Source organism: Oxyura jamaicensis, chromosome 2 (assembly GCF_011077185.1).
Source record: "Oxyura jamaicensis isolate SHBP4307 breed ruddy duck chromosome 2, BPBGC_Ojam_1.0, whole genome shotgun sequence".
Taxonomy (NCBI): Eukaryota; Metazoa; Chordata; class Aves; order Anseriformes; family Anatidae; genus Oxyura; species Oxyura jamaicensis.
In genome coordinates this window covers 25391452-25414661 of record NC_048894.1, presented here as the reverse complement: position 1 = coordinate 25414661, position 23210 = coordinate 25391452, and the positions used below count along the sequence as shown (strand labels likewise).

The window sequence follows — 23210 nt, the reverse complement described above, 5'->3', positions numbered from 1 at the left end:
GTGCTCTAACATATCCTCCAAAGATTATCAGCAAAACATCACATAAATTAAGGAATAATGGTGAGATAAAAAGAGACAAATAACTGATGCATGTTTATGCTTTGTGGTACCATCAACTCTGAAATTAAAGACAGACATTTCCTACCCTGACTGTTCTGTATTGTTCTGCTTTTCAAGTGTTGTGCTAGTTTTGTTGTATGTTGTCAATATTAAGTACACAATACAATGACTACATTTGAAAGCAGGTAGTTGCTCCTTTAAATTGACTGGAAATTTATGTAAGAGTATAATACACGGTCCTTTTTATTCTGTTGAATTTTGAGAAAAATAACTGCAGGTACCTTTTGATTCTCATGTAGAGAAAAATCTTTTTCTTCTGTGTTCTCATTAGTTTCAGTAATTTTGGACCCAGCAGAAGAAAATGCTACAGATGCCTACTCTATGCCATTCTTCAGTTTAAATACACCAGCTCCCAGCACAGGAGCATGTCACCAAGCTTCACAGTCGCTTTACTTTAGTGCTACTTTTTTTTTAATCTAAGGGAGACAAACATCCCAATAACAACATGAGAAACCAAAGAGAATAACAAGTACAGTTTTACATGGTTCAGTCTAGTTTAAAGCTAGGCTACCTGGAGATGATGATCCTTGAGACATGCAAAGCAGTGCTAGTGAGAAGATAAGCTAGTGCTCCTCAGGCCTAAGTGGCCAATTTAGTTACCCTTTAGAAGCACTGCTTGCTGTTTCTGGATTTATACCAAGCATTCCGTGACAGCTAAAAAAGCATCATCTTTTAATCCTGCAGTCTGTGGCACTGTGGCACTGACAGTCTGGGTTCATCAGATAAATCCTAGTCCATTCCAAATTTTTCTTTAAGTGTATTAATCCAAGTGTGTCATGCCAATTCATCTAGATGATAAGCAACATGTAACTGAAAGAATATGTTACTTATTATCTGGAACACTACATCCAAAAATTGCAATCATATTTGGAAAGTTTTGTTAAGGAAAACAATACTGGATTGTGCAAGAAGATTTAGTCCCTTTATTTCATTATCCCCATTAACTCCCTTGAAAAGTGCTTGCTGCACCTTTGGTCTAATACTGAATAATTATCTATTTGTTTTGAGAAAGAAACATGAGTTTGATCAAGGAAATAGACAAAGGAATCAGTTTTGTTGATCAAAAACTTCCACCAACTCAGTGATTTTGTCTGCAGGAAGAAGACGTCTCTATAATTTGTAAGCTCATGGTGTGTTCAGCTTAGCCATCCTGCTTCCAAACAACAAAACCTCTGAAGCGGTTTCTTGTCATTTTATTTTACCTTGATGCCCACAATCCACAGTTATATGAGATATCTTTTACTACAAAATCTGTTGTAATTCAGCTGTTCAAATTAACTACTGCCTCAGGCACTTCAGAATGGTAGTTTCATTTGCCCATGTTTGTAATCATTCTTGTACTGAAACAAGAAAAATAATTTCATGCAAAGTATCTAAATAACTAAACTCATACATTTGACATGGCAAAATCTTCATTAGCTCTAAATAAAATAATTGCCAATTCAGAAACATTTTCGCTGTGCAGAAATGACAAAGGGGCTGAAGTGAAGTAAGAACGAGCTAGAGGAACTTATTGCAAAAGTGTGATGCCATTATTTTCAGAAGGGACTTGCTCTGCAATTTGTCCACGTTCAGTGAGGATGTCTGTTTTAAGGAAGTGCAAGTTTTGTACATTTGAACAGGCCACACACCATATCACATACGTCTGCAGGTTTGCACAACTGATGTTGGCTGTTCAGCTACAGGAGGTACAGGATCACGCCCTGCCAAGTGGTGAGCTCAGTCAGAACAGGAGAGGTAACAGAAGCAGAAGGATGAAAACATTAGGAGAAATCTACGGTCAGCTTGACAGCTGCACATTAATCTGGTGTGCTCAGCCCATATCTATTTACTGACATTACGTCTATGTATTCATTGAAAAACACATTCAATCTGATAGCTTTTGGAGGCATAAGATGTATGTGTTATTGCTCCTGAAATATTACTACTTTGCCTTCATGATGCCAGATTGCCCTTTGTATTTCTTATGTGTGCTAGTGGCAAGGGGAAGGGTCAGTGAAACTAGATTATTTCCATTAAAATACTAGACTGTCTAAAATTGGCCATCTGTTAGGGTAACTTACTTGCAACATCTGACCCAGCTCCAGCTTCACTGATTCCCAAGCAAGCCACAAAATCTCCAGCTATAGTTGGTGCAAGGAACTGTTTTCTCAACTCATCAGAACCAAACCTGCAGCAATATAATGAAAAGATAGAGTATTAAAAGCTTTTGAAGATAATGTTTATTTACGAGATACGTATGAATTTTTTTCTAACCAGACAGTGATCAATTTGTCCATGACTAAGTGAAATCTATCCTGAAGCCAAAGACAGAAGAGACTTTGTCTAAAGCCATAAATCAGTAGTCACTGGTAGCGCAGCCACAGTCAGTTTAAACAAGGCTTTTCAAGTACTCCAGCATCTTACTTCCAGAGAAATGTGTGGTTCAGATGTCCTCAATCAGATTTTTACTACTGCTACTTTATGAGCTATCAGATCTAAACAAACATAGGCCCTACAGGAACCACAACGTTCCTGTACTGGCCTGCAGTACCCACAGGCCTTTACCCACAGGAACCTAATTTAATTATCACTAATGAACACCCGCTTTTAAAACACCTAAAGCCAATGCTCAGGGCTACCAGCTGCTTGCCTGGCACATGCAGGCCACAGAATTCCCCAGACAAGGAGGACCAAACATCTCTTCGACATGCCACAGGCCTCAGAAAAGCAGCTCTTGGCAGGAGGACTGCTATTTCTTTGGCGAGATGCCAGAGGTACCAAAAGCTCCCCTGGGGACTGGAGGGGGCTGCTGAGTCCCAGTCCCTGGGAGAAAGGATGAGGCACCCTCGGACAGGGAGGAAGAGCAAGGGTAAACTGTCTGCAAAAAGACAATTGTATCACACCACTAGAGAAGCGATTCCTGTCTCCCCTTTGCCCCTTCCCCTCCAAAAGGCAGAAAAGGCTGCTGAGGGGCAGCCTGCTCTCCCCCAAGGAAGTCCCTCCTCCCCAGAGGGATGCCAGCAAAGGAGCTCGAGGGCTACTGTGTAACAGGTCTTTATTTATTAAAAAGGTTCCCAGCAACAGTGATTCCTTCCCCGAACAAGATTTTTTTCCTAACGTTTAGCTGCCTGTGCCCATTCAAAGTGTGCTCCATCTTGTTTTGTGGTTGCTTTTTTCTTAATCAACTTCCACCAGTTTGGTCTTGCAGCTTGAATGGTGAGTTCATGGTCTTGTTCTTGAACCTCTCCTGTCCCAGCAAGAAGTCCTTGGGTCGGGAGACCTCTTTTCTATGAGCAGAAATCCATTACAGTAAAGTTTCTCCTCAGTCCCCTCTAAGAGGCTTCTCAGGTCAGCATTTCCACTAATCTCCTTAGGCTCACCAGCTGTCTGAGCAGGCTGCAGTTAGCTGGGCTCTCTTGCTAAAATACTGTCACCCTCCTTCCAAAGGAGCAATGCCACTTTACCTAAGGCTGACCCTTTCTCTGCTTTCACTCTGCCACAAAGCAGCCAAAGAACATGAGAAGGCCAGAGACCAGCATGGGAGCTGTCAGACACGTTCTCTTTGTGCGCACGGGGAACTCAGCTCCTCACCCTGTCCCTGCTGATAACAATCTGAGCTGCAATCCCAAGTAAATATAAGAAGTGAGCTTGGCGTGTTTACTCCTCCAAGCATACTGGGAAAAGTCCCCTGGTCTGTTAGGCAGTGTATTTTTTTTTTTTCATAGGACATGATTAAGTACAGCCAGCTGAACGCTCCTTAGACCACACACATTTAAAAAAAAAAAGCATAACAAGAAAAAAAACTTAGATTTTGAGAGAAGCCAGCAGCATTGCCTATTAGGGATTTCTGGCAATGCTTACAGATGCCTAAAACTTTGCCAAACTTTTGTTATTTCAACAGAGGATTTTCATGACAAGAACTTTCCTCAGAATAATGTTTTGCGTTTGATATCTTTGTTTGCTTAAGTTCCAGAAAACAGTTCAGCTCTTCCCAAAAATGAGACTGGAGAACTTATTTTGCAATTAAAAAAATATAATAATCTGCAAATGCTATCTTCAGAAGCTCATGCTTTGCACGAAGGACGTGCAGCCCAGCAAATGACTAGCTTCTGCATTAGAAATATGTTGTTTCTGTACAATTCTACCCATCTTAAACACATCCCAGAAAGGTACAGGGTTTGCATAAATGCAGTTCTCACTTCTTTCCAGTTTAGTAGCTCCAGCATTAGACAACACTGTTTGCAGTAAGACCTTGCTCTGGCTCAAGACAGACCAGATTATGTCAGCTTTATGTTCTGGGGGCCATACCCCAAAGCATAATTTCCCACGTCATTAACTCTGCAGCCTTAGCATCCCTCTAAAATACATCTTCATGAATGAGCAAGCCTATAAATAAGCACACACAGAATCTATAGTCAGAGTCTACAGTCAATAAACTAGAGCTCCTTGCAGATGTTAGGTGAAAGAGAAGTCCCACATGTGAAATTAAGAGCTGCATGGGAGTACTCCATCCTTTCTTGCTTCTGCTCTTGCTTGGTAAGCTACATTGGTGGAATGTCATGAATACAGACACAAAAATGACTGTGATATACAACCTTGTAAATTGTGGGTAAAAGGTTAAAAAATTATGGTGAAATACAGATGTAAGAACATTTCCTTTATCCACATAGTTTTATTTAAGTGCTCTGCCAATTAGAAAATGGCAGTCAGTTCTATTAATCTCAAATACATATAAAAATATGGTTTGTGACAGGTTATATTGCTACATTGAATGAAAATATGTCTACTGCACATCACTGTTCTGACATAATAGGGCTGATAATCATCTTGTTAGAACTACAGATCTTACTCACTTCTGTTTCCTATGCTTCTGGGAGAAAAATGCTGAGCTGAAGTGAATTAATTTAGTAAGGGAGGTTCTGAGTGGAACTGACATTATATGATACGCTATTTAGTGATAATTTAAATTTTGAATACGAACAACTGCAGGCAGTTCTAATACTGCTCTCAGCACTTGATCAGCTCAGGTTTTCTTGCACTGGAGCTAACACATTCAAGAAATACATACAGCCTACTCCTAAGTCTCATCTGGGCCTCTGGACCACTTAAAAGGGAATATAATACTATCCCTAAAGACTAGGGGTTTTCTAAATGCTCATTTCAAGAACGGCTGTGAGAGAAAACACTGATCCTGATGCACATCAGTGCAAAAGGGCTGAAGCCAGACCTTAACAGTGCAGCAACTTTAAAAGAACTACTCACCAATAAAGCAAAACAACGTTTTCACATGACCTATGCAATGTTCTACAGGATGTCAAAGACAACACAGCAATTTGCTCATTGACTTCCCAGGAATATAAAGATGATTTCCTTTACCCAAAGAAGGGATTCACTCTTGCCAACCATCTCTTTCCTTCTTACATACTAGCAAGAGGTGAATTTGTCCCAATTCCCCTCCTATGGTGCCCCCAGATTCAAACTATTAATAATACAGTAGACATGAGCCATGTGGAATGCCTTTGCTTCAGGGTAATCCTGCATAGGCATCCTACCATTTGAGGTCTAGTCCCAGCTTAGTAGCACTCTTGTTCCTCAGTGTATATGAAAAAAAAAAAAAAGAAAAAGAGAGAAAAAACAAAAAGGAATAAATTCTTACAGGCATGGCAAAAAATGCTTCACAAAAAGCAGCATCCTACCCTTGCGTAGCATGGAAGCTTCCTTACAATCAGTAATTTGCATAACCTCACTTTAAAAGAATCCACACTGCAATCAGCTTTCTCTCTGAGTCCCTATTTCTGTCAAGATAAGAAGACATGCAAGCTTTAAAATACCACATTTAGAAAACTTATTTACTTTTTGTGAAAGACATCATAAGAAAAAAAAAAAAAAAGCAATAAGAAATGTGTTCTGGCTCCCCATTTTTATCAAACCTTTAAGCTTATTTGAAGATTTTATGAAATAAGTTGCTCAGTTTGAGGCACAGCAACTTTCTGCAAAGAATACAGATGAGAAGTCCTTCTTGACTACCTGGAGGTTCTGGTTAAGAACAATTACGTCAATCTTCTATTTATTTAGGAATGTATTTTGCACTGAAGTGCAGGTATTGTAAAATGGGAGTCAAATTAAAGATTCTCCTTTTCAGACAATGCTGTTTTTAAGGGCTACCGTGTGGTGCCCCCCACCAGCTCTGGAGACCTGAAGGCTGCCCACCAGACAACCTGCCACCACACCATGGTCAGGCCATCACCAGGAGCTGGAGAACCCACAAAGGTACAGTATCAGTGTGAAGCTGTTTTGAGAACAATTAGTTCAGAAACAGCTGCTTGATACTGCCCCACTGTGCCCGTATTGATCCGGCCAGGCTAGACCCAGAAGCTCTTTCACCTCATTTGAGCCCAAATGTGGACAACGTCTGATTTTCCACCAGGCTTATCAGCGCAGGCACAGCTGTGGGCACGCAGCTTCTGGCCTGTGCTAGCTCCAGAGACAGAAGGAATTTGCTTACAGTGCTGCACCCAGAAGGGCACTTATCTGGAGAAAAGACCTGGAAAAACAGAGGACAACAAGTGTTTCAGATTTACTCTTTCAGATCTACTCTTTCAGGCTCCTCAGCTAACCAAACCTTTATTTGTTTCCACTCAGTTCACCAGAAACAGTCTTCATTATAGCTCAGGGCAAGAAGTGGCATGCTGGCAGATTAAGTATCAAATGAGAGACAGGTGACACTATTTCTGAAGGAGCAACAAAACCAAGTTTCCTTTATGCTATGCCGATGGCTCTCAAATCACCTTTTCCGATTTTCACTATCTTCCCAGCTGATTAAGTGGATGATCCTGCTTTTCAAAGCTGCTGTTCTGATCACCAGCTGCAACTTGTCTCCCTTACAGCAAACAGGAAAAGAGACAGTAAAATCTTAATTATATATATATATATATATATATATATAAATTCTCAGATATGACACTGTTCAGCATGGAGAAAGAATCTGCAATGAATAAGCCGATGAAACAGAAAAGCACTCCATCAAAATATCATCACTATTTTTAGTATCTTCCTATAAATAAAAAGAAAGAAAAATCAATCAAAGTGTAATGCCTACTGGTGAGATAAAAGGTTAAAAGGTCTTTATGCTGATCTGGTATCACAACGGATCACTACCGGTCTGTTTAAAAGCCCAGTAAAATGTATTTCATTCACTGCCTGAGATGAGAGCTGCTTTCTCCATTCTACTTGTAAGCATGAAAGCAAGCAAGGTATTATATCTGGAATGCATTTGAAAGATTTGACAGAGAGTTATGTCCAGAACTAGACACATCATAGGTCAGGTCGCTGTTGACAAAACATTTTGCATTTTGTTCTCAAATTTACAAGTGCTACTGCTTCATTTAGAGGAATCTGGAGAGAAAAAAGAAAAAAGAAAAAAAAAAAAAAAAAGCAGTCTGGGCATCTTTCAGCAAAGCACAACTATTTTCCCCTGTATTTGTCTGCACAATAGAAGTGCATATAAATCAAAATCTTCAAAGTTGCTTCCAAGTATGGCCATGCATTTAACTTTCTGAAGGTTGTCAGAAAAAAAAAACCTTAAAGAATGAAGTGAAAGGGGGCATGACTGTGAACAGGCAGATATGGGCAACATTTTCTAAACCACTATGTTCTTTGTAGTTTATATAATTAAAACTGTTGCTACAATGTACTTCTCATTTAACTGAATATCTCAAAGATCTTTGCAATCTAAGCTTTGCAACAGCCCCTCATTGGAGCAAGAAACCAATGGAAGTAGAAGAAAAAGCATCAGGAAGCATCCTGACTTTTGGTATTTTAAGACTTTATTTTTCTAAAGTTTGAAAATGTAAAGAGTTGTATGTGTGTGTGCATATGCATATGTGCATCCATCCATTCAAACTACTGCACTGTCTATATACTTAATTGAGGAAACATCTGTAATTTATGTTGGCAGTGTATCTTCCTGACACATCACATTCACTGAGTCAGTTCCCAGGTGCACTCATATGTACTTGATGAAAGCTGAATAAAACCCAAACTTAGGGAAGCCACCAAAGGGCTCCAGACTTCATTTTAAAGCTTTACAGGGGATGATGTTCGATTCCTGTATTACTGTTTACTTGTTGCATCATTAATGCATCATGTATCACAATACTTAGTTAAGATGCAAAATTAGGATTAACTCTTCCAACTTGTTTGGGACCACCAAAGTACAGAGATACCTTTAAAGAAACCTTTAAAGGTGGTAAATGTAATTTAAACACATCACCCAGGGAAAACAGTTAGCCCTCTCCCTATAGTCCACGAAGTGAAGCTGCACCAGTGCAAGACTTCCTGTAGCAGCCAGCATTCTCTTTTTAATACCAAGTTCCACTTTTACATCTTACAGTAGGACAACACCGACTTAACGGTGGAGGAAATGGTGAGTTCACTAATACGGATGGTAATTCAATTACAAATTTCATCATGTTAATGGCATTTTCACATTCACTTTCTGAGAGCATCCTCTTTAGTATTTCACTAGCACAACTGTAGGTAGTTTCATTGCTTTACTGAAGCAGAACAGATCAACACAAGGCCAAAAAATCCTGCAATGGAACAAAATTCTGTCTTTGTTTACCCACAGATTTTTTTAAAACCCTGGGAATAAAAGGCTATCATGGGGGCAAGATAGTATTCTCACAGGTCTTTTAAAATACTAGCTTTATTCTCTGTTGGACTATAAATAAGCTACTGTTGCAACAGACAAAATGATCTCCATGCTTTCAGTGTGATTTTAGTGCATTACACAAAGGAGAAGAAAACTATTGGAAAGATTTCCCATAGCTGAGACCTCCAAAATCACACATAGCCAGAACAAGAATGGATGGATGGATGGATGTAATGGGGATAGAGTCCAAATTCCAGGTTCTACAGTTGGATTTACAGACATTTTCATTCAGAATGATAACAAACAAACAAACACAAACAACAAATACTAAAATACTCTTCTGTGCAAATACTCCCCTATTGTATACCTGCTTTGTGCAGAAAAAATGCTGACTTTCCCCACCACCTTCCAGAGTTTTTAGGCGTAGCCATATACCAAGGAAAAACTGCTGGACCAGTGTCACCTCCCTCTAGTTTTGCAAACTACTGTTCTGATGCAGAATGTCTGTGAAACTACTAGATGAAGATGGAGAAGCTGTTAACTGGCACTTTTATTGAGGGAAGGAAGAAAAAAAGGGGGAAAAAAAGAAAAATCAGCTTCAGAAGGTGTAGGAGCCTGAGTGATAGCAAGTCAAAAAGGTGAACACTGACGCAAGCAAATGAGAAAAAGAAAGATGAGTAATTGCCTGGAATGGGAGTACTTAAGCAGCATGATACATGTGATAAAATTTTTGCGGGTCTTACACCAATCCTGATAATTATTTCTGAAAAGTCAAAGTTGGCAAGGAGCGCCTTGAGAAGCTGCAAAAAAAGCCAGTAAATTATAAAATAGAATTAGACTCATCCTAATATTATAACTAAATGCAGTCTTAGAGGATGACTGCACTGGGACACCTGACTAAGAAAAAACAAAACAAACAAAAAAACAAAAAAACAAAACAAAACAAAACAACAAAAAAAAAACAAACAAAAAAAAAACACAAACAGTGGGATTCTGGAATTAAGATTGTTTTAATCGGTTGTGGCACTGCAGTTCTATGTTTTGGAATACATCATTTAATATTAAACATGGCTTGCTTTTTATTAGATAATATTCTAACATTAAAAAATGTGTATTCTCTCCCTTAAACCAACCTGTCTGAAACTGGTAGAGAGCATGTCCCTTTCTCAAGCACTACTGATGAGCAACTAGAATGTAGATTTGTGTAATAAAGTTTTTCCTACTCTAAAATACGTGGCAGGATGGGTTTTAGGCTTAAACACACAAAGTGTGGGTTTTAGGCTAAAATAAACATTCTGGAAATTACCTTGTTAAAGCAGGAGTAGCCATGCCAGCTTGCACGCCGATAGCCATAGGAATTCCTCCACAGCGGATACGTCCCAGTTCTTCTGCCACTGCAATGTTATACGAGAAGTCTAAGCCCATGCCGCCATATTCTGGGAAAAAAAAACACACATCTATTACTTGGATATTATATATTCGGTGGAGAAAACTGATGAACACACTAATGTTATAAGCTGGCATAAGTGAGAAGAAAAAAAAGTATTGCTACTGCAAGGATTTGCCAACTGCAATTTTACAGCTAACTTTTAAATATTTGATTTTATCAACTTTCATTTCATAAAAGTGATGTCACACTATTCTTTACAAAACCTGAATTTAAAATTACATCTGCTCTAATTACCCATGTGCACATCAGGTCACCCCTGGATATGTTAAGTAGCATCATTACGTTTACCAGAAACAGCAAGAAAAAGCAAAGTGCTGCACAAAATGTCATCAGTAGGAAAAGTCACTCTTTCTAACAGCAAGGACACATGAACAAATCATCACAAAGTAAGATGTGCTTCTGTTTCTCCATGATAATAACCTCTCTGTGTGCTCTCATCCCTCACAGCACTCAAGTGGAACTCATCTTTCTCACACTGAGCAGTCAAGTCAGTGCCAAACAAGACCACATGCACATGGTGTCCATACATGAAGTTGCCTCTGTAGCTCAAAAATCAACGTTAGACAGAAGCACAATACCAAATATGCATACTTCATATCCTGGCACCTGGTCATCGCAGTCATTAACACATTTTTCATTAACGCAAGGTTGATGGCCCGGGGCCCAGGGCGTTCTTCCTCCCTACATTCCATTCCACAAATTCAATTAAAGAGGATATTATTCTTCACCTCCTTCCTAAGCCCAGCGCTGATAAACCCCCACACAGCGAAACACAGAAAAGCGCTGTGTTTCTATGATGGATGAGGTAATTTCTAACTCTATTAAATAGTTTTTATTCCAGAGGAAATATGGTGAGAAATAGCCTCCTGCTTGACATCGTTAGTTGACTGAGTAGTTGTGATTAGATAACGTTAGATAAGGAAGTGTTTTCATCTTTTTACTCATTTGAAGATCAGCTAAGAAAATGTCAAATAAATAGATATAATCTCTCTACCCCCACACCCAATACAGGGAAGATGACCATCTTCCGTCCTCGTTTGCTGACATCAAGCACTATCTGAGCTCACCCCTCTACCAACCTTTGACATTTTCCAAAAACACCATTAATTATAAATCAAAACACCACAGCGCACAAAAACAGAGGGTTTTGTGTACTATTATATTTTTCTTAAACTCACAGAGACTTTGTGCATTTTTTTCTAGAGAGAGAAAGGAAAGCACAAATGGAATGGACTAAGTGTGAAGTCTAGTTTTCAAGCAACATTTCTCCTTAGGTCTGTCCAAATGGTCTGGATTGTCAGAATTACAAAATGGCTACTTTTCAACAATTTTATCTGAAAATAAAACATGTTACTTAAAGACATAGAAAACAAATTTCTACTGGGAACTGAAGCAGTACAGTGAAACAGCAGTAATATGGGAACATCTTTAGCATAATATACAATCCCAGTGCAGCTTCTTCCTGAAACTACATGAAAACTTGTAACTGTGCACTACCCTCAACATTGGGAAATGAGGGGTGGACTGGAAAACTTGGTGTTATAAAGTACATTTTAGAAATGAAAACATTCAGCAAACAGGAAAAGCATCAGAGTAGTAACAGATAACCTCAGTTTTGGTACTGCACAAATGCTTTCCACTTTTTTTTTTTTTTTTTTTTTTTTTAAATAGTCTCTCTCTTCATTGCCAAACTACAGCTGTTATTAATTGTCTTTTGTTTTGCCTACCAAACATTTGTACTCCTGTCTGTTAATTACATTCACAAATCAAAACTTTAGTTTCATGATTTACCCAGAACATCTTCAGCAGAGGAATGTTACACACACAACCGACCCTAAGGAGGACCATTTTGTGCAAATGTGCACCCTACATACATCCCTTGTTTGTACCATAATTCATTATAAATAATGATATAATTATATAGATAACTTATAATAGATCAACATTGCTCTCATTTAAGAGAAGTTACTAAATGGTACATTTTAAAAACAAAATGCTGTAAAAAGCTTTTTTTTTTTTTTTTTTTTTTTTTGAGCAGTTCTCGAAGTCACAATATTCAAGGAATTTCCTACCAGAGAGAAGAAACAGAACAAAGCCTCAGATGCTGAGAAGCTGGAGGGGGAAACCCTAGCAAAGAGATGGTGCACGCTCCAAATACTTTTAAACCTGGGGATAGATAGCACAAGAGACAACCACAGATGCCGACAGGCAGGAAGGCAGAAGCAAACTGTAGAAACCCTGTGGAGGAGGCAATACCAAACTCTGCATTAGTTCTGCTCCAGAAGCCAAGCAGAAAAGGGTTTCATGGAGAAAAGCAAGTGGTTTGATGGATGATTGTGGGGAACATGACTTTTGAAGGTGCCGTGGAACCAAGGTTATCCCCTGAATGCTGACATATATTCATGCCATGATCACCAACACTGAGATGCCCAGCAACACTCAGCTTCCTCCAGCACAAATTCACCTCAGACCAAGACAAAACCAGCAGACCATTCTCATTTCCACCTCCTGAAGTGATGCTGGTGAAGGTTTCACAGAAAGAGTGTTTAATTCTGTAAACATAATTTGTACTGTTGGTGGGTAGGAAGGTTGTGTTCGCCACTTCCATCCACAGAACGCCTCCTGCAAGTATCTGCCCAATGGTGCAATGCTACTAGGTTGATCTAATTTTCATTTGGAAAAGCAAACAGCATGCTCAACTTAATTTTTGGTGAAAAAAAAAAAAAACAATTAAAAGAACCAAGCCAATTTCAGATTTGATTTTTTTTGTTATATGAAAATATTCACAAGTAAAACATTTCTACAGTAAATATTTTATTTAACTTTAAATTGACATGAGTGACATTGAGAGAATTGTTTGGTTACATTTCCATTTTTGTTTTGTGAGAAATATTGAAAGAACAAAGCGAAGCAAAACCAAGCACAAAGTCTAATGGCACTGACATGTTTATAATTCAAAACAGGTAGAAAAAGGCAGCTCTGCTATGTTCAAATTGTTGCTGTTCTGCTGACAATAGCACAAGTTCCAGCTGCTAAACGGATTCATCTGCTATCTTGTCCATTGTTCGATTTCGGGTTCTTATACATAGAAATTGAATTATAAAACCTAAAGCAAGCACACGTGAACACGCAAATAAATGAAAATTCTGCACTGCTGCCCATGGGAGGGAGCCGTATTGGAGCAGGGGAGAAGTACTGGGAGGAAGGAGCAGCAGACTGGGACTGGGGAGGACATAGAGGAGCTGGGATGAAGGAGTGAAGCTGAGCTAGGAAAAAAGGGAGTGATGGGGGGGAAGGTGTTCTTTTAATTTGTCTTCTTTTTCCTCACAACACAAAATCTTTTTTATTCAGCAATTAATTGGATTAATTTTCCCCAAGCCAGGTCTGCTTCACCCGTGATGGTAACTGGCGAGCGACCTCCCTGTCCTTCTGTCAACACGTGAGCCTTTCCTTCGTACTTTCTCCCCCGTCCTGTTGAGGAGGGGAAAGGAGCCGGTGGATGGGTGGGGGTCTGGCTGATGGCCAAATTGAACCCACCACACCATGGTCAGTATATTAACTTTTGCTCTTCTGCTAACCATTACCGCACATTATTTTAACCCGAGGAAAAAAAAAAGCTCCTTAGTTTATACAAAGCAGTTTATTTCTACACTGTGAAGATTGTGACACTTGCATCGGAGTGGGAGCACAAAAAAAAAAAAAAAAAAAAAACAGTGAGTTTAAATAAATGTGTTTTTTTAATGACACAGATATACATTCTTCCTGTAAATCTGGTAATTCAGGGTGTCAGGACCTATATATATGAATGTAGGCAGACAACAAAGATAATGACCAAAAATACAAATAAAAAAGCAAGAGTACCTGATCTTCAGCTGCACCACATGAAAACAGAAACACTGCTGAGAAGATCAGTGGGGAAAATAGTAAAAGGTGAAGAATGTCTAAGAAAAAGGACTTACAAAAGAAAAGGAGAAGCTGAGGTCTTCCACATTTTATTTTTGTGAAGACCAAAAGGTTTCTTGTCCCTTGTTCAGCTACAAGCTCCCTGTTCAAATATGACTCTGTTCAATGATGAAAAAGGCTTGAAGGCTCTAGTCCAAATTTTTAAGAGCTTACTAGTGTTTCTATTTGGAAATTGCTTCTGAACCCCACCCAGCAGCTGTCATTTAGACTGTATCTGAGGTGAAAATAATCTATGAGTTGAAGCAAGGAGAAATGGGGTGTGGGGGGGAATCTTCAGAGTGTTTTAAGAATGTGAGCAAGCCTCAAAAAGCAAGGATGAAAAGACAATACAGTCATATGGGTAGCTGGATCTTCAATGCTGATATAATTTGTTTGCTTACATAGCTTCCAAAGTTCACGCAAGGTGTATCTATACCAAAGTGGATCATGCAGTATTATTTCTACTATTGCCACCTACCTCAGTGTAAACAACCACCACCAACAAAAAAACACAACACTTGCTCTTATTTCTAGTGACTAGAAAGACAAACAAAACATGAATCACCTCCCCTTCTGAAGACAGGTCTGAGAGAATCCTACATCTGACACCAAGATGACAGAGTTAATTGCCAGTTTTCATCACAGCCTACAATTTTGAATCAACAGAAGAAAAATGTAAGTGTTCGAACCTTACTCACCTGTCACAAATATTGTTCAAAAATTTCAACTCCAGAATACTACAAAGAGCCCTGAGGTTACACAACTGCAAATGTATAGTATGTAATACTATATATATGTATATATATATAATATATATATAATATATATATATAATACTATATATATATATGGACAGTATATAAATCCTACTGTAATTTCATTCTTCTTCTTTACATAAAAGTAATTTAAAGAATTGCCAAAGGTGTGCTCTCCGTGTTGTTCCATTTCCCAAGAACCCATCCTGAGAAGTCTAGGCGGGAAGATACTTTTTGATCCTTATTTGCTTCTGTTGATGTAGTGAATAAAACCTCTTATTTCATGTAACAGAAACACTGTGAATGCATTTCAGCTTTGTTGAGATCAACACACACATTTTTTGGCTACTTCATGTAGATCGATCCATGGGAAAAACAAGCAAGCAAACAAACAAAAAAACACAACAACAACAAACAGAGAAAGAAACAAATAAAAAGCCTTGTATCAGATGCAGAGTTCCCCTTGGCAGATTAGCTTAGTCAGATGGGTCAAACTTCCTCAGCTTGACCAAAAAATCATCCTAAAGGAGGATGAATTATGGTGCTTTACAGTTTTGTTTGGTGATCCACCACAGAGCGTACTTGGTCTCTCACAGACGCTCATAGTTTATCCAAAAAATCCAAGGCCGATAAGGACCTGGGAGCTAAAGTTTTAGTTGGTAATGTTAGTCTTGTGATCCGGTATTGCAAAGGGAAAGATATGGACTGGCTGCTCATTCCTTTTCATTCCTTTTCAAACACACATGGTTACACGGTTAGCAGCATCAGGACAACCCCTGAGCCACTGACAATGCAAACTGTGTATTCCCACAACACTCATTAATGTGCAAGTCATCCTTGCTGCCACTTCAGAAACCAAATTTACTGAGATGGATAAGGTGATCAGATCTGTCTATTGCTGTTTTAGATAAGACAAAGCTACACTGGAAAATACAGTAGCAAATTTTCTCAGAGTGTAACAATAAAAAACCCTTATATAAACAAGCAAACAACAAGCCACTGAGCAGGCCTGGGCCTAGCTGGCCTGGCCTGGGCCTAGCTGGAGGGCATGAACACACTTAAAGAGGGTACAAAGATGTCTAGGACACTGCTTTGGAAAGCCAGAGCAATAGATTTTAAATCACTGCTTGACAGCTGCTGCACTAGCTAACAAGGACCTCCCTCACAAATTTATAAGCTTGCTTTATTTTCTAAATGGACATGCAGCAAGACTAACTGCTGTGTGAGCTGAGCCAGCAATCACTTCTGCCTGTATCTTCAAACTCAGAAGGAAACCAGAGCTCTCCAGAAATCAAAAAATCCACCCCAAATTGTATATAAACAACATTATGAAGAAGGGAAGGCTAAGCTGCAAAACACTGATGATATAAAACGTGGCAACACAAGGAACACCAACAGAGAGAGACAAAAAAAGGAAATCCAAGATTGCATACTGTCCTAAACAGCTGTTGCATCAGCTCTAACTCACAGAGAAACTTGATGCAATCACTGCTCACAGATTCTGCAGTCTTCTTCTGCCGACTTATAAGCTGATTATTTTTCCCTCTCAGCTCCGACCCAACACCAATTCCACAAAAGCCTACTGAAACCATCCTATTTTTTTTAAGGTTAAAAAGTACAGATCTCAACTATTAAATGTCAGTCCAACTAAACACCACAGCATGAAGAAAATAGGAAATAAACACATGAACAAATGAAATCAAGAGGTGTATCGCTTGAATACCACAATTCCTAAGCTTTGATGGCAAAGTCATGCTACTTCTCATGGGGTTTCTATTTGGGCAAGCTCATAAACAAACCATAACCTTGGTTTCAATAATATCACCTCCCTGCTGCTTGGGCCAGTCAATCAGCAAGAGCTGCCAAGCTCCTTGCGCACTCTGAGCACATACACTGCTCCGACATGCTGTGTGTTCACCTAGTTTAAGCCGTGCTTGTGGATGTGAAGTTTAAATCTCTGAGTCAGGCTCATCCAGCAAGGAATATTGCTCCTCTCCAACTTGAAGGTTGCCACCCTTCTGATAAACAGGCAAACGTTGCATCAACATCCTTTGACACGGTGCGTGTCCACTCCAGTCCGACTGACGCCACCATGAATCAGCCCTCAGAGTCACTGAGATGTGCCTTCAGACTTGGTAACATACAGTAACGTACAGAAATTCAACATCCTGTAGGTGAATGGGTCAAAGAAATGGGAACAGATTTAACGTCAGACAGCACACAGACCCCCAAAGACCTCTAGTTCCAACCCCAAGGAGAGACAAGGGGAGTGACAGGAGTGAGTACAAGTACTTATGTTTGTAAGGAGTTTTTAGGTGCTTGATGAAAAGCTGTCAAGATCTGAAATCAAAAGAAACAGTACTCAGTTTTGTAGCAAACCCTCTGACCAGAAAAGCAGACTAATTTACTTTCACTTCTTCAAGGCAGCAGGACACACAGCCAATATTTGAAAGATCCAGAGCTCATTCTGGGTATGCTGTATTCTACATAAATAATTAAACTGAAAAGCAATAATATGCGAACCAGGGATTAAATGGATTTACTAAACTTACTGCTTATTAAAATTTCTATGCCAAGACTTAATACCAAGGTTGATTATTTAGCAGCTGAAAACCGTGTTTAACGTTCTTTCCTACAAAAGCTTTTATTCAAGTTCAAGCTGATAAATACCATGTTGGAAAGCTGTATTGGAAAACTTTAGCCAGTTAGCTCACAATGTCACATCCAAAGATTTTACTAGATCACAAGTTCCAAATCTTGCAGTCTCCACTGGGGGTTATAAACTGAGAATTAGAAGGAGGGTGGAGAAAAAAATTGAGAAATGCTGTTTTTAAAAAAAATAACTCTAGCAAAACAAGGCTTTAGAAATGTGTGTACTAATACAATGAAGTTCAGACATCCTCTGGAGCCAGCCTAGTAAGCAAAAGTTCAGCAGCTTAGGCCTCAAAACAGAAGTACACTGAGGAGACTTCAACAGGACTTCTGATCAGCACAGGGGTACAGGACCAAATGGTTTTCCAGTGGCTGTCCCCCAAAGTCCTCAAGAAGCTGGGCCAGTTACTGAAAAAAAAAAAAAATCCCCTGCCATCCCGAAACACGTCACTTTGTAGATCAACATACTTCTAGCACTGTCACTGCGAACAAATTATTATGAGCCATATAAAAACTATTGCAACAGGTATAAGCGTGCTTCACTGTCATTAAGTAATTTCTTTGTTTGCAAGTATTAACAGCCAAAATTCTCTTCAGCTGGCAACATCTGCATCCACAGGGGTGACACAAATGTGGCAGAGAGCAATGGAGAACCTGTTCCCTGTTTTGTGAGTTTGTGAAATCTGACTGGATTTAAAATTGCTTTGAGCTAGCAAAACCAAAACAATACAAGAGCATCCCTATTTCTGGGCAATAGGCTGTGGTTTGCTCTCTAAGACAAAAAGCCTGTCTTCATTTTATGAGGAAACATCATGAGTTCGACCTCAGACTGGAAAAAAAAAAACGTCAAAGAAAAATGACAAAGTTCAGATTTTTTTTATATAATTTGACGTTGAATTCTTATTCCCCCTCTGCCCCCAGTTTAGTTCTTATTTCTGCCTCTGACTTTGTGTACATCTTTTCTCTTATGATGTCAGACGTTATATCATAAAATGGATCATCCCTCTCTGTTTGTAAAAAATGCTAACACAGCAGGATCCTAACCTGAACTGCAATTTCCAACGTGAAAAAATGCTACATCACTATTTTCTATTATTTATCCTGAAATAGGAAAGTGTGTCTTACATGGGATACTGGCCACAAGTGCAAGGACTACCTACTAGTGCACAGCATGCAAGAAATCAAGTTCTCCATACAAGACTGTTTTCTTCAGAACTTTCTACTCAAAGTATTTTATTATTTCTATAAGCATTCCATAATCCTCTGTGCTATGCTCCAAAAAAAAATAAAATAACATGTATTCAGATTATTGATCTCTTCTTTTAATTTTTTACAATTGAAATAGAAAATAGGTTTAGCCTGAGGCAATTAAAGGCTATAGGAAAGTGCATTTGTGCTGCTGACTCTACAAGCTCTTGCAGCGAAAGTCAAACATCTCCTAATCATCAATACTATCTTTAAAACTTAGAAATCACTCGGGAACTCACACAGGAATGTTCGTGCATTCAGCTGCCACTCAGGGGCTCTCTGAATGTCCGAGGATGGCTATTCACCTCTATCGTTTTCTTTCTTAAGAAGTAGCTACACAACAAATCGTATCTTAAATCCGCATTCTTAAAATATCACAGTGGAGTAACAAATCAATAAATATATTCCTCAGGAAAACAATACCTTTAATATGTGGTCACGTGGTAAATTTGCAAAGAAATTTGCAAGTATATTTTATTGCATATGCTGAATAATTCTGCTGAAGTATATTAAAATCAAAACATATATTGCATCGTATATACTCATAGGATGGCTCTGAAACTGAGATTTAAAGTATTCACATTCTAAAATAAAAGCAGCAAAGATTTACAAGCGTGGAAAAAAAAAAAAAGAAAAAAAGAAAAAAAGTCCTTTTCCCCAGAAATCAGGAAATTATTGCAAGAGATCCTTGAAAAACAGTCTCAGAAGTGATGCCAAATAACTGAGTTATCTTCATGGCTCAATGATCTTACCAACAACACACCTTCCCTTCACATCAGAAAACAATTACCACTGAGGCTGCAGCCTTCTCCTCCTCCTGAGGAGACAAATGCTCCAGAGCCATACCTCAGCTCTTCCACACATCCACAAGCAGATGGAAACTGGAGTGGATGGAGAAGGGAAAGGTAGCTTTTCATGAAGGAAAACGCATTTGTCAAGACTACATTTATTATTATTTTTTAAAGTTTGTGTTGTACCATGCACTTTCCATTAGATCCATCTAATTACAAACAATTTTAAAAACATGATAGGTTTGGCAACCATCCATCAGATACCAAGAGTTGATTACAGTGTTGTGTGCACTGTTTCTAAATGAGTCATTGAAACATCTGAAATCAAAAACTCCAGTTAATTTATTGGTACATAGGTGTAAGCATCTCCAGAAACAGAACACGCAATTATAAAATTATGTTAACACGTTAAGGCTTTTTGGCATGAGAGGTACATCTCTTTACATCTTGGAAGCTCTCCATGCCAAAATTTTTGGAGGCACTATCTTTAGAAACATATCCAATGGTCTCACAAATACTTGTCTGATTTTTCAAATGTCTCCAGCCAGCCAGCTGTAACACAACAGGCTTCTGAAGCCTGGAGACCCCGCTGAGCAGAACAGGGCTGTAACAGAGGGAGCCGAACAGGATTTTATTACCACATTTTTATTGCCACATTTTAGCACGGTTGCACAGCTCTCTGCATAGCCACTGAGGTTGCTGATGCAGCCTTTGCTTTCCATGCCCATGGCCTCCTAGCCACTATTTCTGTCAGTTTTTTCCTTGTAAGCCAGATCTCCAAAAAGCTGGTGATAAGCTTTCAGGTATTTCAGAGAAGCCGTAGTTATGTGCTGGGCTGAACTGATGTGCGGGGAGGCCACTGCTGCTGGACCTTCCAACGTGACATCAAGCTGAGGTGCTGGGATGGCCGCATCGCTCGCCTTACCCTATCACTTGGTTGAGGCCACAGATGTCCAGACGGCTGTGCTGGATCGGCTCCAGCTCACAGACACGTTTCCACAAAACTCTTATCTCACACCCATGGGAAAATCTTCAAAATCTCTGTGCACCTTGAGCCTGGTGGAGTCCAGACTGTCTTCATAAACCGTCCAAGTACCATATCAAGTTGCTTGAATCTGTGAAGCAGCTTTTTCAGCAGCATTAGCATAATAAAATCCAAAGCTAGGTGCAGAAGCAGCAACATGATACATAAGCAGCCACAGGTTTTAATCAGTGATTCACTCTGAAGCTATGTCCTACATGAAATTATAACAAATGCATTAAAACTCATAAGCTTCACAATATTGAGCACACTGCACCAGTATCATTTTTTCTCTCTTTTTTACAGACTCCAACTATTTGCTAATTCATTATGCTTAACAAAAAGCCAGTTTTCTCAGCATTAGGTACTCTCAAATTGAGCAACTCTAAGTTAAACAGCGAGCAAAGAAGCAGTGGTTGTGCTTCCTTCCTCGCAACTACATCGTTACTCTGAACCACGAAGAATGAGAAAGCCCACACCAAAACCATCAATTTACACTGAGCTCTCAGTCCACATTTAAAATAGTTGAGGAAAGAACAAAAACAGTGTTCTTTGAATGCTGAACAGCCTCAGAATGAGCGGTAAAGTTTGACACCATGCTATATTTCACTGAAACAATAAAAAATTACATGAACTATTCCTCAAATGTAAAGCTGAAGCTCTCTTACCATTCAAAATAAATAAAAGCTTTTTTTTTTTTTTTTTCCCTTTCTCAAAAAGATCTAAGTAACCCCCGTAACCCCTAGGCTTCAGCCTCAGTACATCGAGTCAGGGGACATAAAACAAGTCAAACAAGAATTATCTTCTTACTTCAGAAAATCAAGATACAAAAACCAAGCGAGCAAGCAAGCAAACAAAAAACAGTGGCTCATTTCTTCTGTTCACATTTATGCACACGTGCTAACTGTAATGACTAAGCTACAGATTTGCTCTGCTTTTCTTACAACATCAAGTATCAGCAAAGTCTTTTACTTCTTGTTTGAAATCCCTCTCACACTGTGTCTGTACCTAATTTTAGAGTAGCTCTAAATTTCAGCATAACGTTGATAAAGGATGGAATAAACCGAGAAGTAATTAAAGCAAGACATGAAAAATGCACCAAATACAAACTTACCTGAAGAGCAGGCTAAAACACAGACCTTAGCAATTACACTTTCAAACCAAACAAAGCCACTATCCTCTGTGTTTTAGGGAGGTTTACACAAAAGAATTAGATCAATTTCCTTATTGTGCAGATTCTTCTTATGTGTTAGAAATATTGCCATAAAGAAACTAACTAACAAAGCAAAACAAAACCAATAAAATAAATAAATCCTAAACTATTACCATTTTAGGGAAATTCCTGTGTTTTGGAGCTCTGCTGCTGCAGACTGAGGGTACCCCGTCTAATGTTTTACCACTAGAAAATGTCTCCCACTTGCAATTTAATTGCAATTCACTCTGCAAGGTTTGGCTTGCTCTGATTTTGTGTTGCAGTGGTTGGTACAGTTGGAGTCCTGCTTAATCCAGCCCTGCAACTTAAAAGGCTGTGTGCAGCCTGTCAGCTTCCAGAAAAAATAGTCTTAAGGCTTAATAACTTAGAGCAAATAGTAACTAAAAATTGTATTATATAGGAATGAAGAGCTTTAAGAAACTGGTTAATCATATTAGAGATCAAGTATGGATAAATCAAACGTGACATCTTCACATATTTTTTATTTTTCTTCCAGCTGTTTCCATCTCTCAGTGTGTCCTTCTATGCTGACTTCCCAGAGGTAGGACCAATCTTCAGACAAATCCTACCCTCTGGTTTGTGTTCCCCATGCTGACCTGGAATGAAACCTCTCTCTAATTTTTCCCTTGTCAGCAGGTTCTCCTCAGGGTAAACTCAGCTCGGGGCACTGTGCACCACCAACCCTGTTCCTTATGCAAGTGAACATTTCTCTTGTTTTTATTTTAATCACACTTGGTATGTTTTCTGAATGCCCTACCAAGATGAATGGACATTGCTGATCTCATTGTTTTGATTATGAACACAGAAAAGATGGGGAAAAGAAACCCACACCAAAACAAATTCATCCAGATTTTACAGCTGGATCATGAGCCCCCTCTCTTCATCCTGCCAGCAACAAAGAATGTGCAACAACAAGGTTATATAAAACCTAATCATACTGGAATTTTGTTATCCCTAATGTTTCCCTGTTGACTCCTTTTTTATTTTTTTTATTTTTCCTTTTAATCTCATCTCTAGCTAAGTTTCTCAGCTGCGGCCAACAAGAGCCCAGCGCTGTGCTCTGCTGAGCGAGAAGCCCTTGGCTCCCCACGCTGCCTTGCTGCTGATGGTCAGGCTCCACCTTGGAAATGCAGGGTGCTACCTGTTATCAGGTCACCCCTGCTGAGAAAACCACGTTTGAACGAAAGGCACCAAACACCGATACCTCTTTTCCCTCATTTACACAATCATCTACCTTCATTTTTTCATCTCCTTGCATAAGAAGAGCAGCATTTTGCATGCCTTTCAAATAAATGGCCCATGAGGCAATAAAGGCTTTGGAAGGTAATATACCATAGACTTTCTTTTAAAACATCTCACTACTTAAAAAAAAAAAAAAAAAAA

The 23210-nt window shown here is 39.1% G+C and overlaps 1 protein-coding gene across 1 annotated transcript in view; it reads right to left on the bottom strand.

Annotated features, from left to right (window-relative positions):
• The window catches only part of LOC118161923 (probable acyl-CoA dehydrogenase 6), an 89914-nt gene that overhangs the window by 25332 nt on the left and 41372 nt on the right, over positions 1-23210 (bottom strand). Inside the window, exons 3-4 of the mRNA XM_035317697.1 lie at positions 10062-10191; positions 2184-2290 (exon numbers count right to left, since the gene is read on the bottom strand). Coding sequence (XP_035173588.1) covers positions 2184-2290; positions 10062-10191 — 237 coding nt within the window. The remainder of the gene's footprint in view (positions 1-2183; positions 2291-10061; positions 10192-23210) is intronic.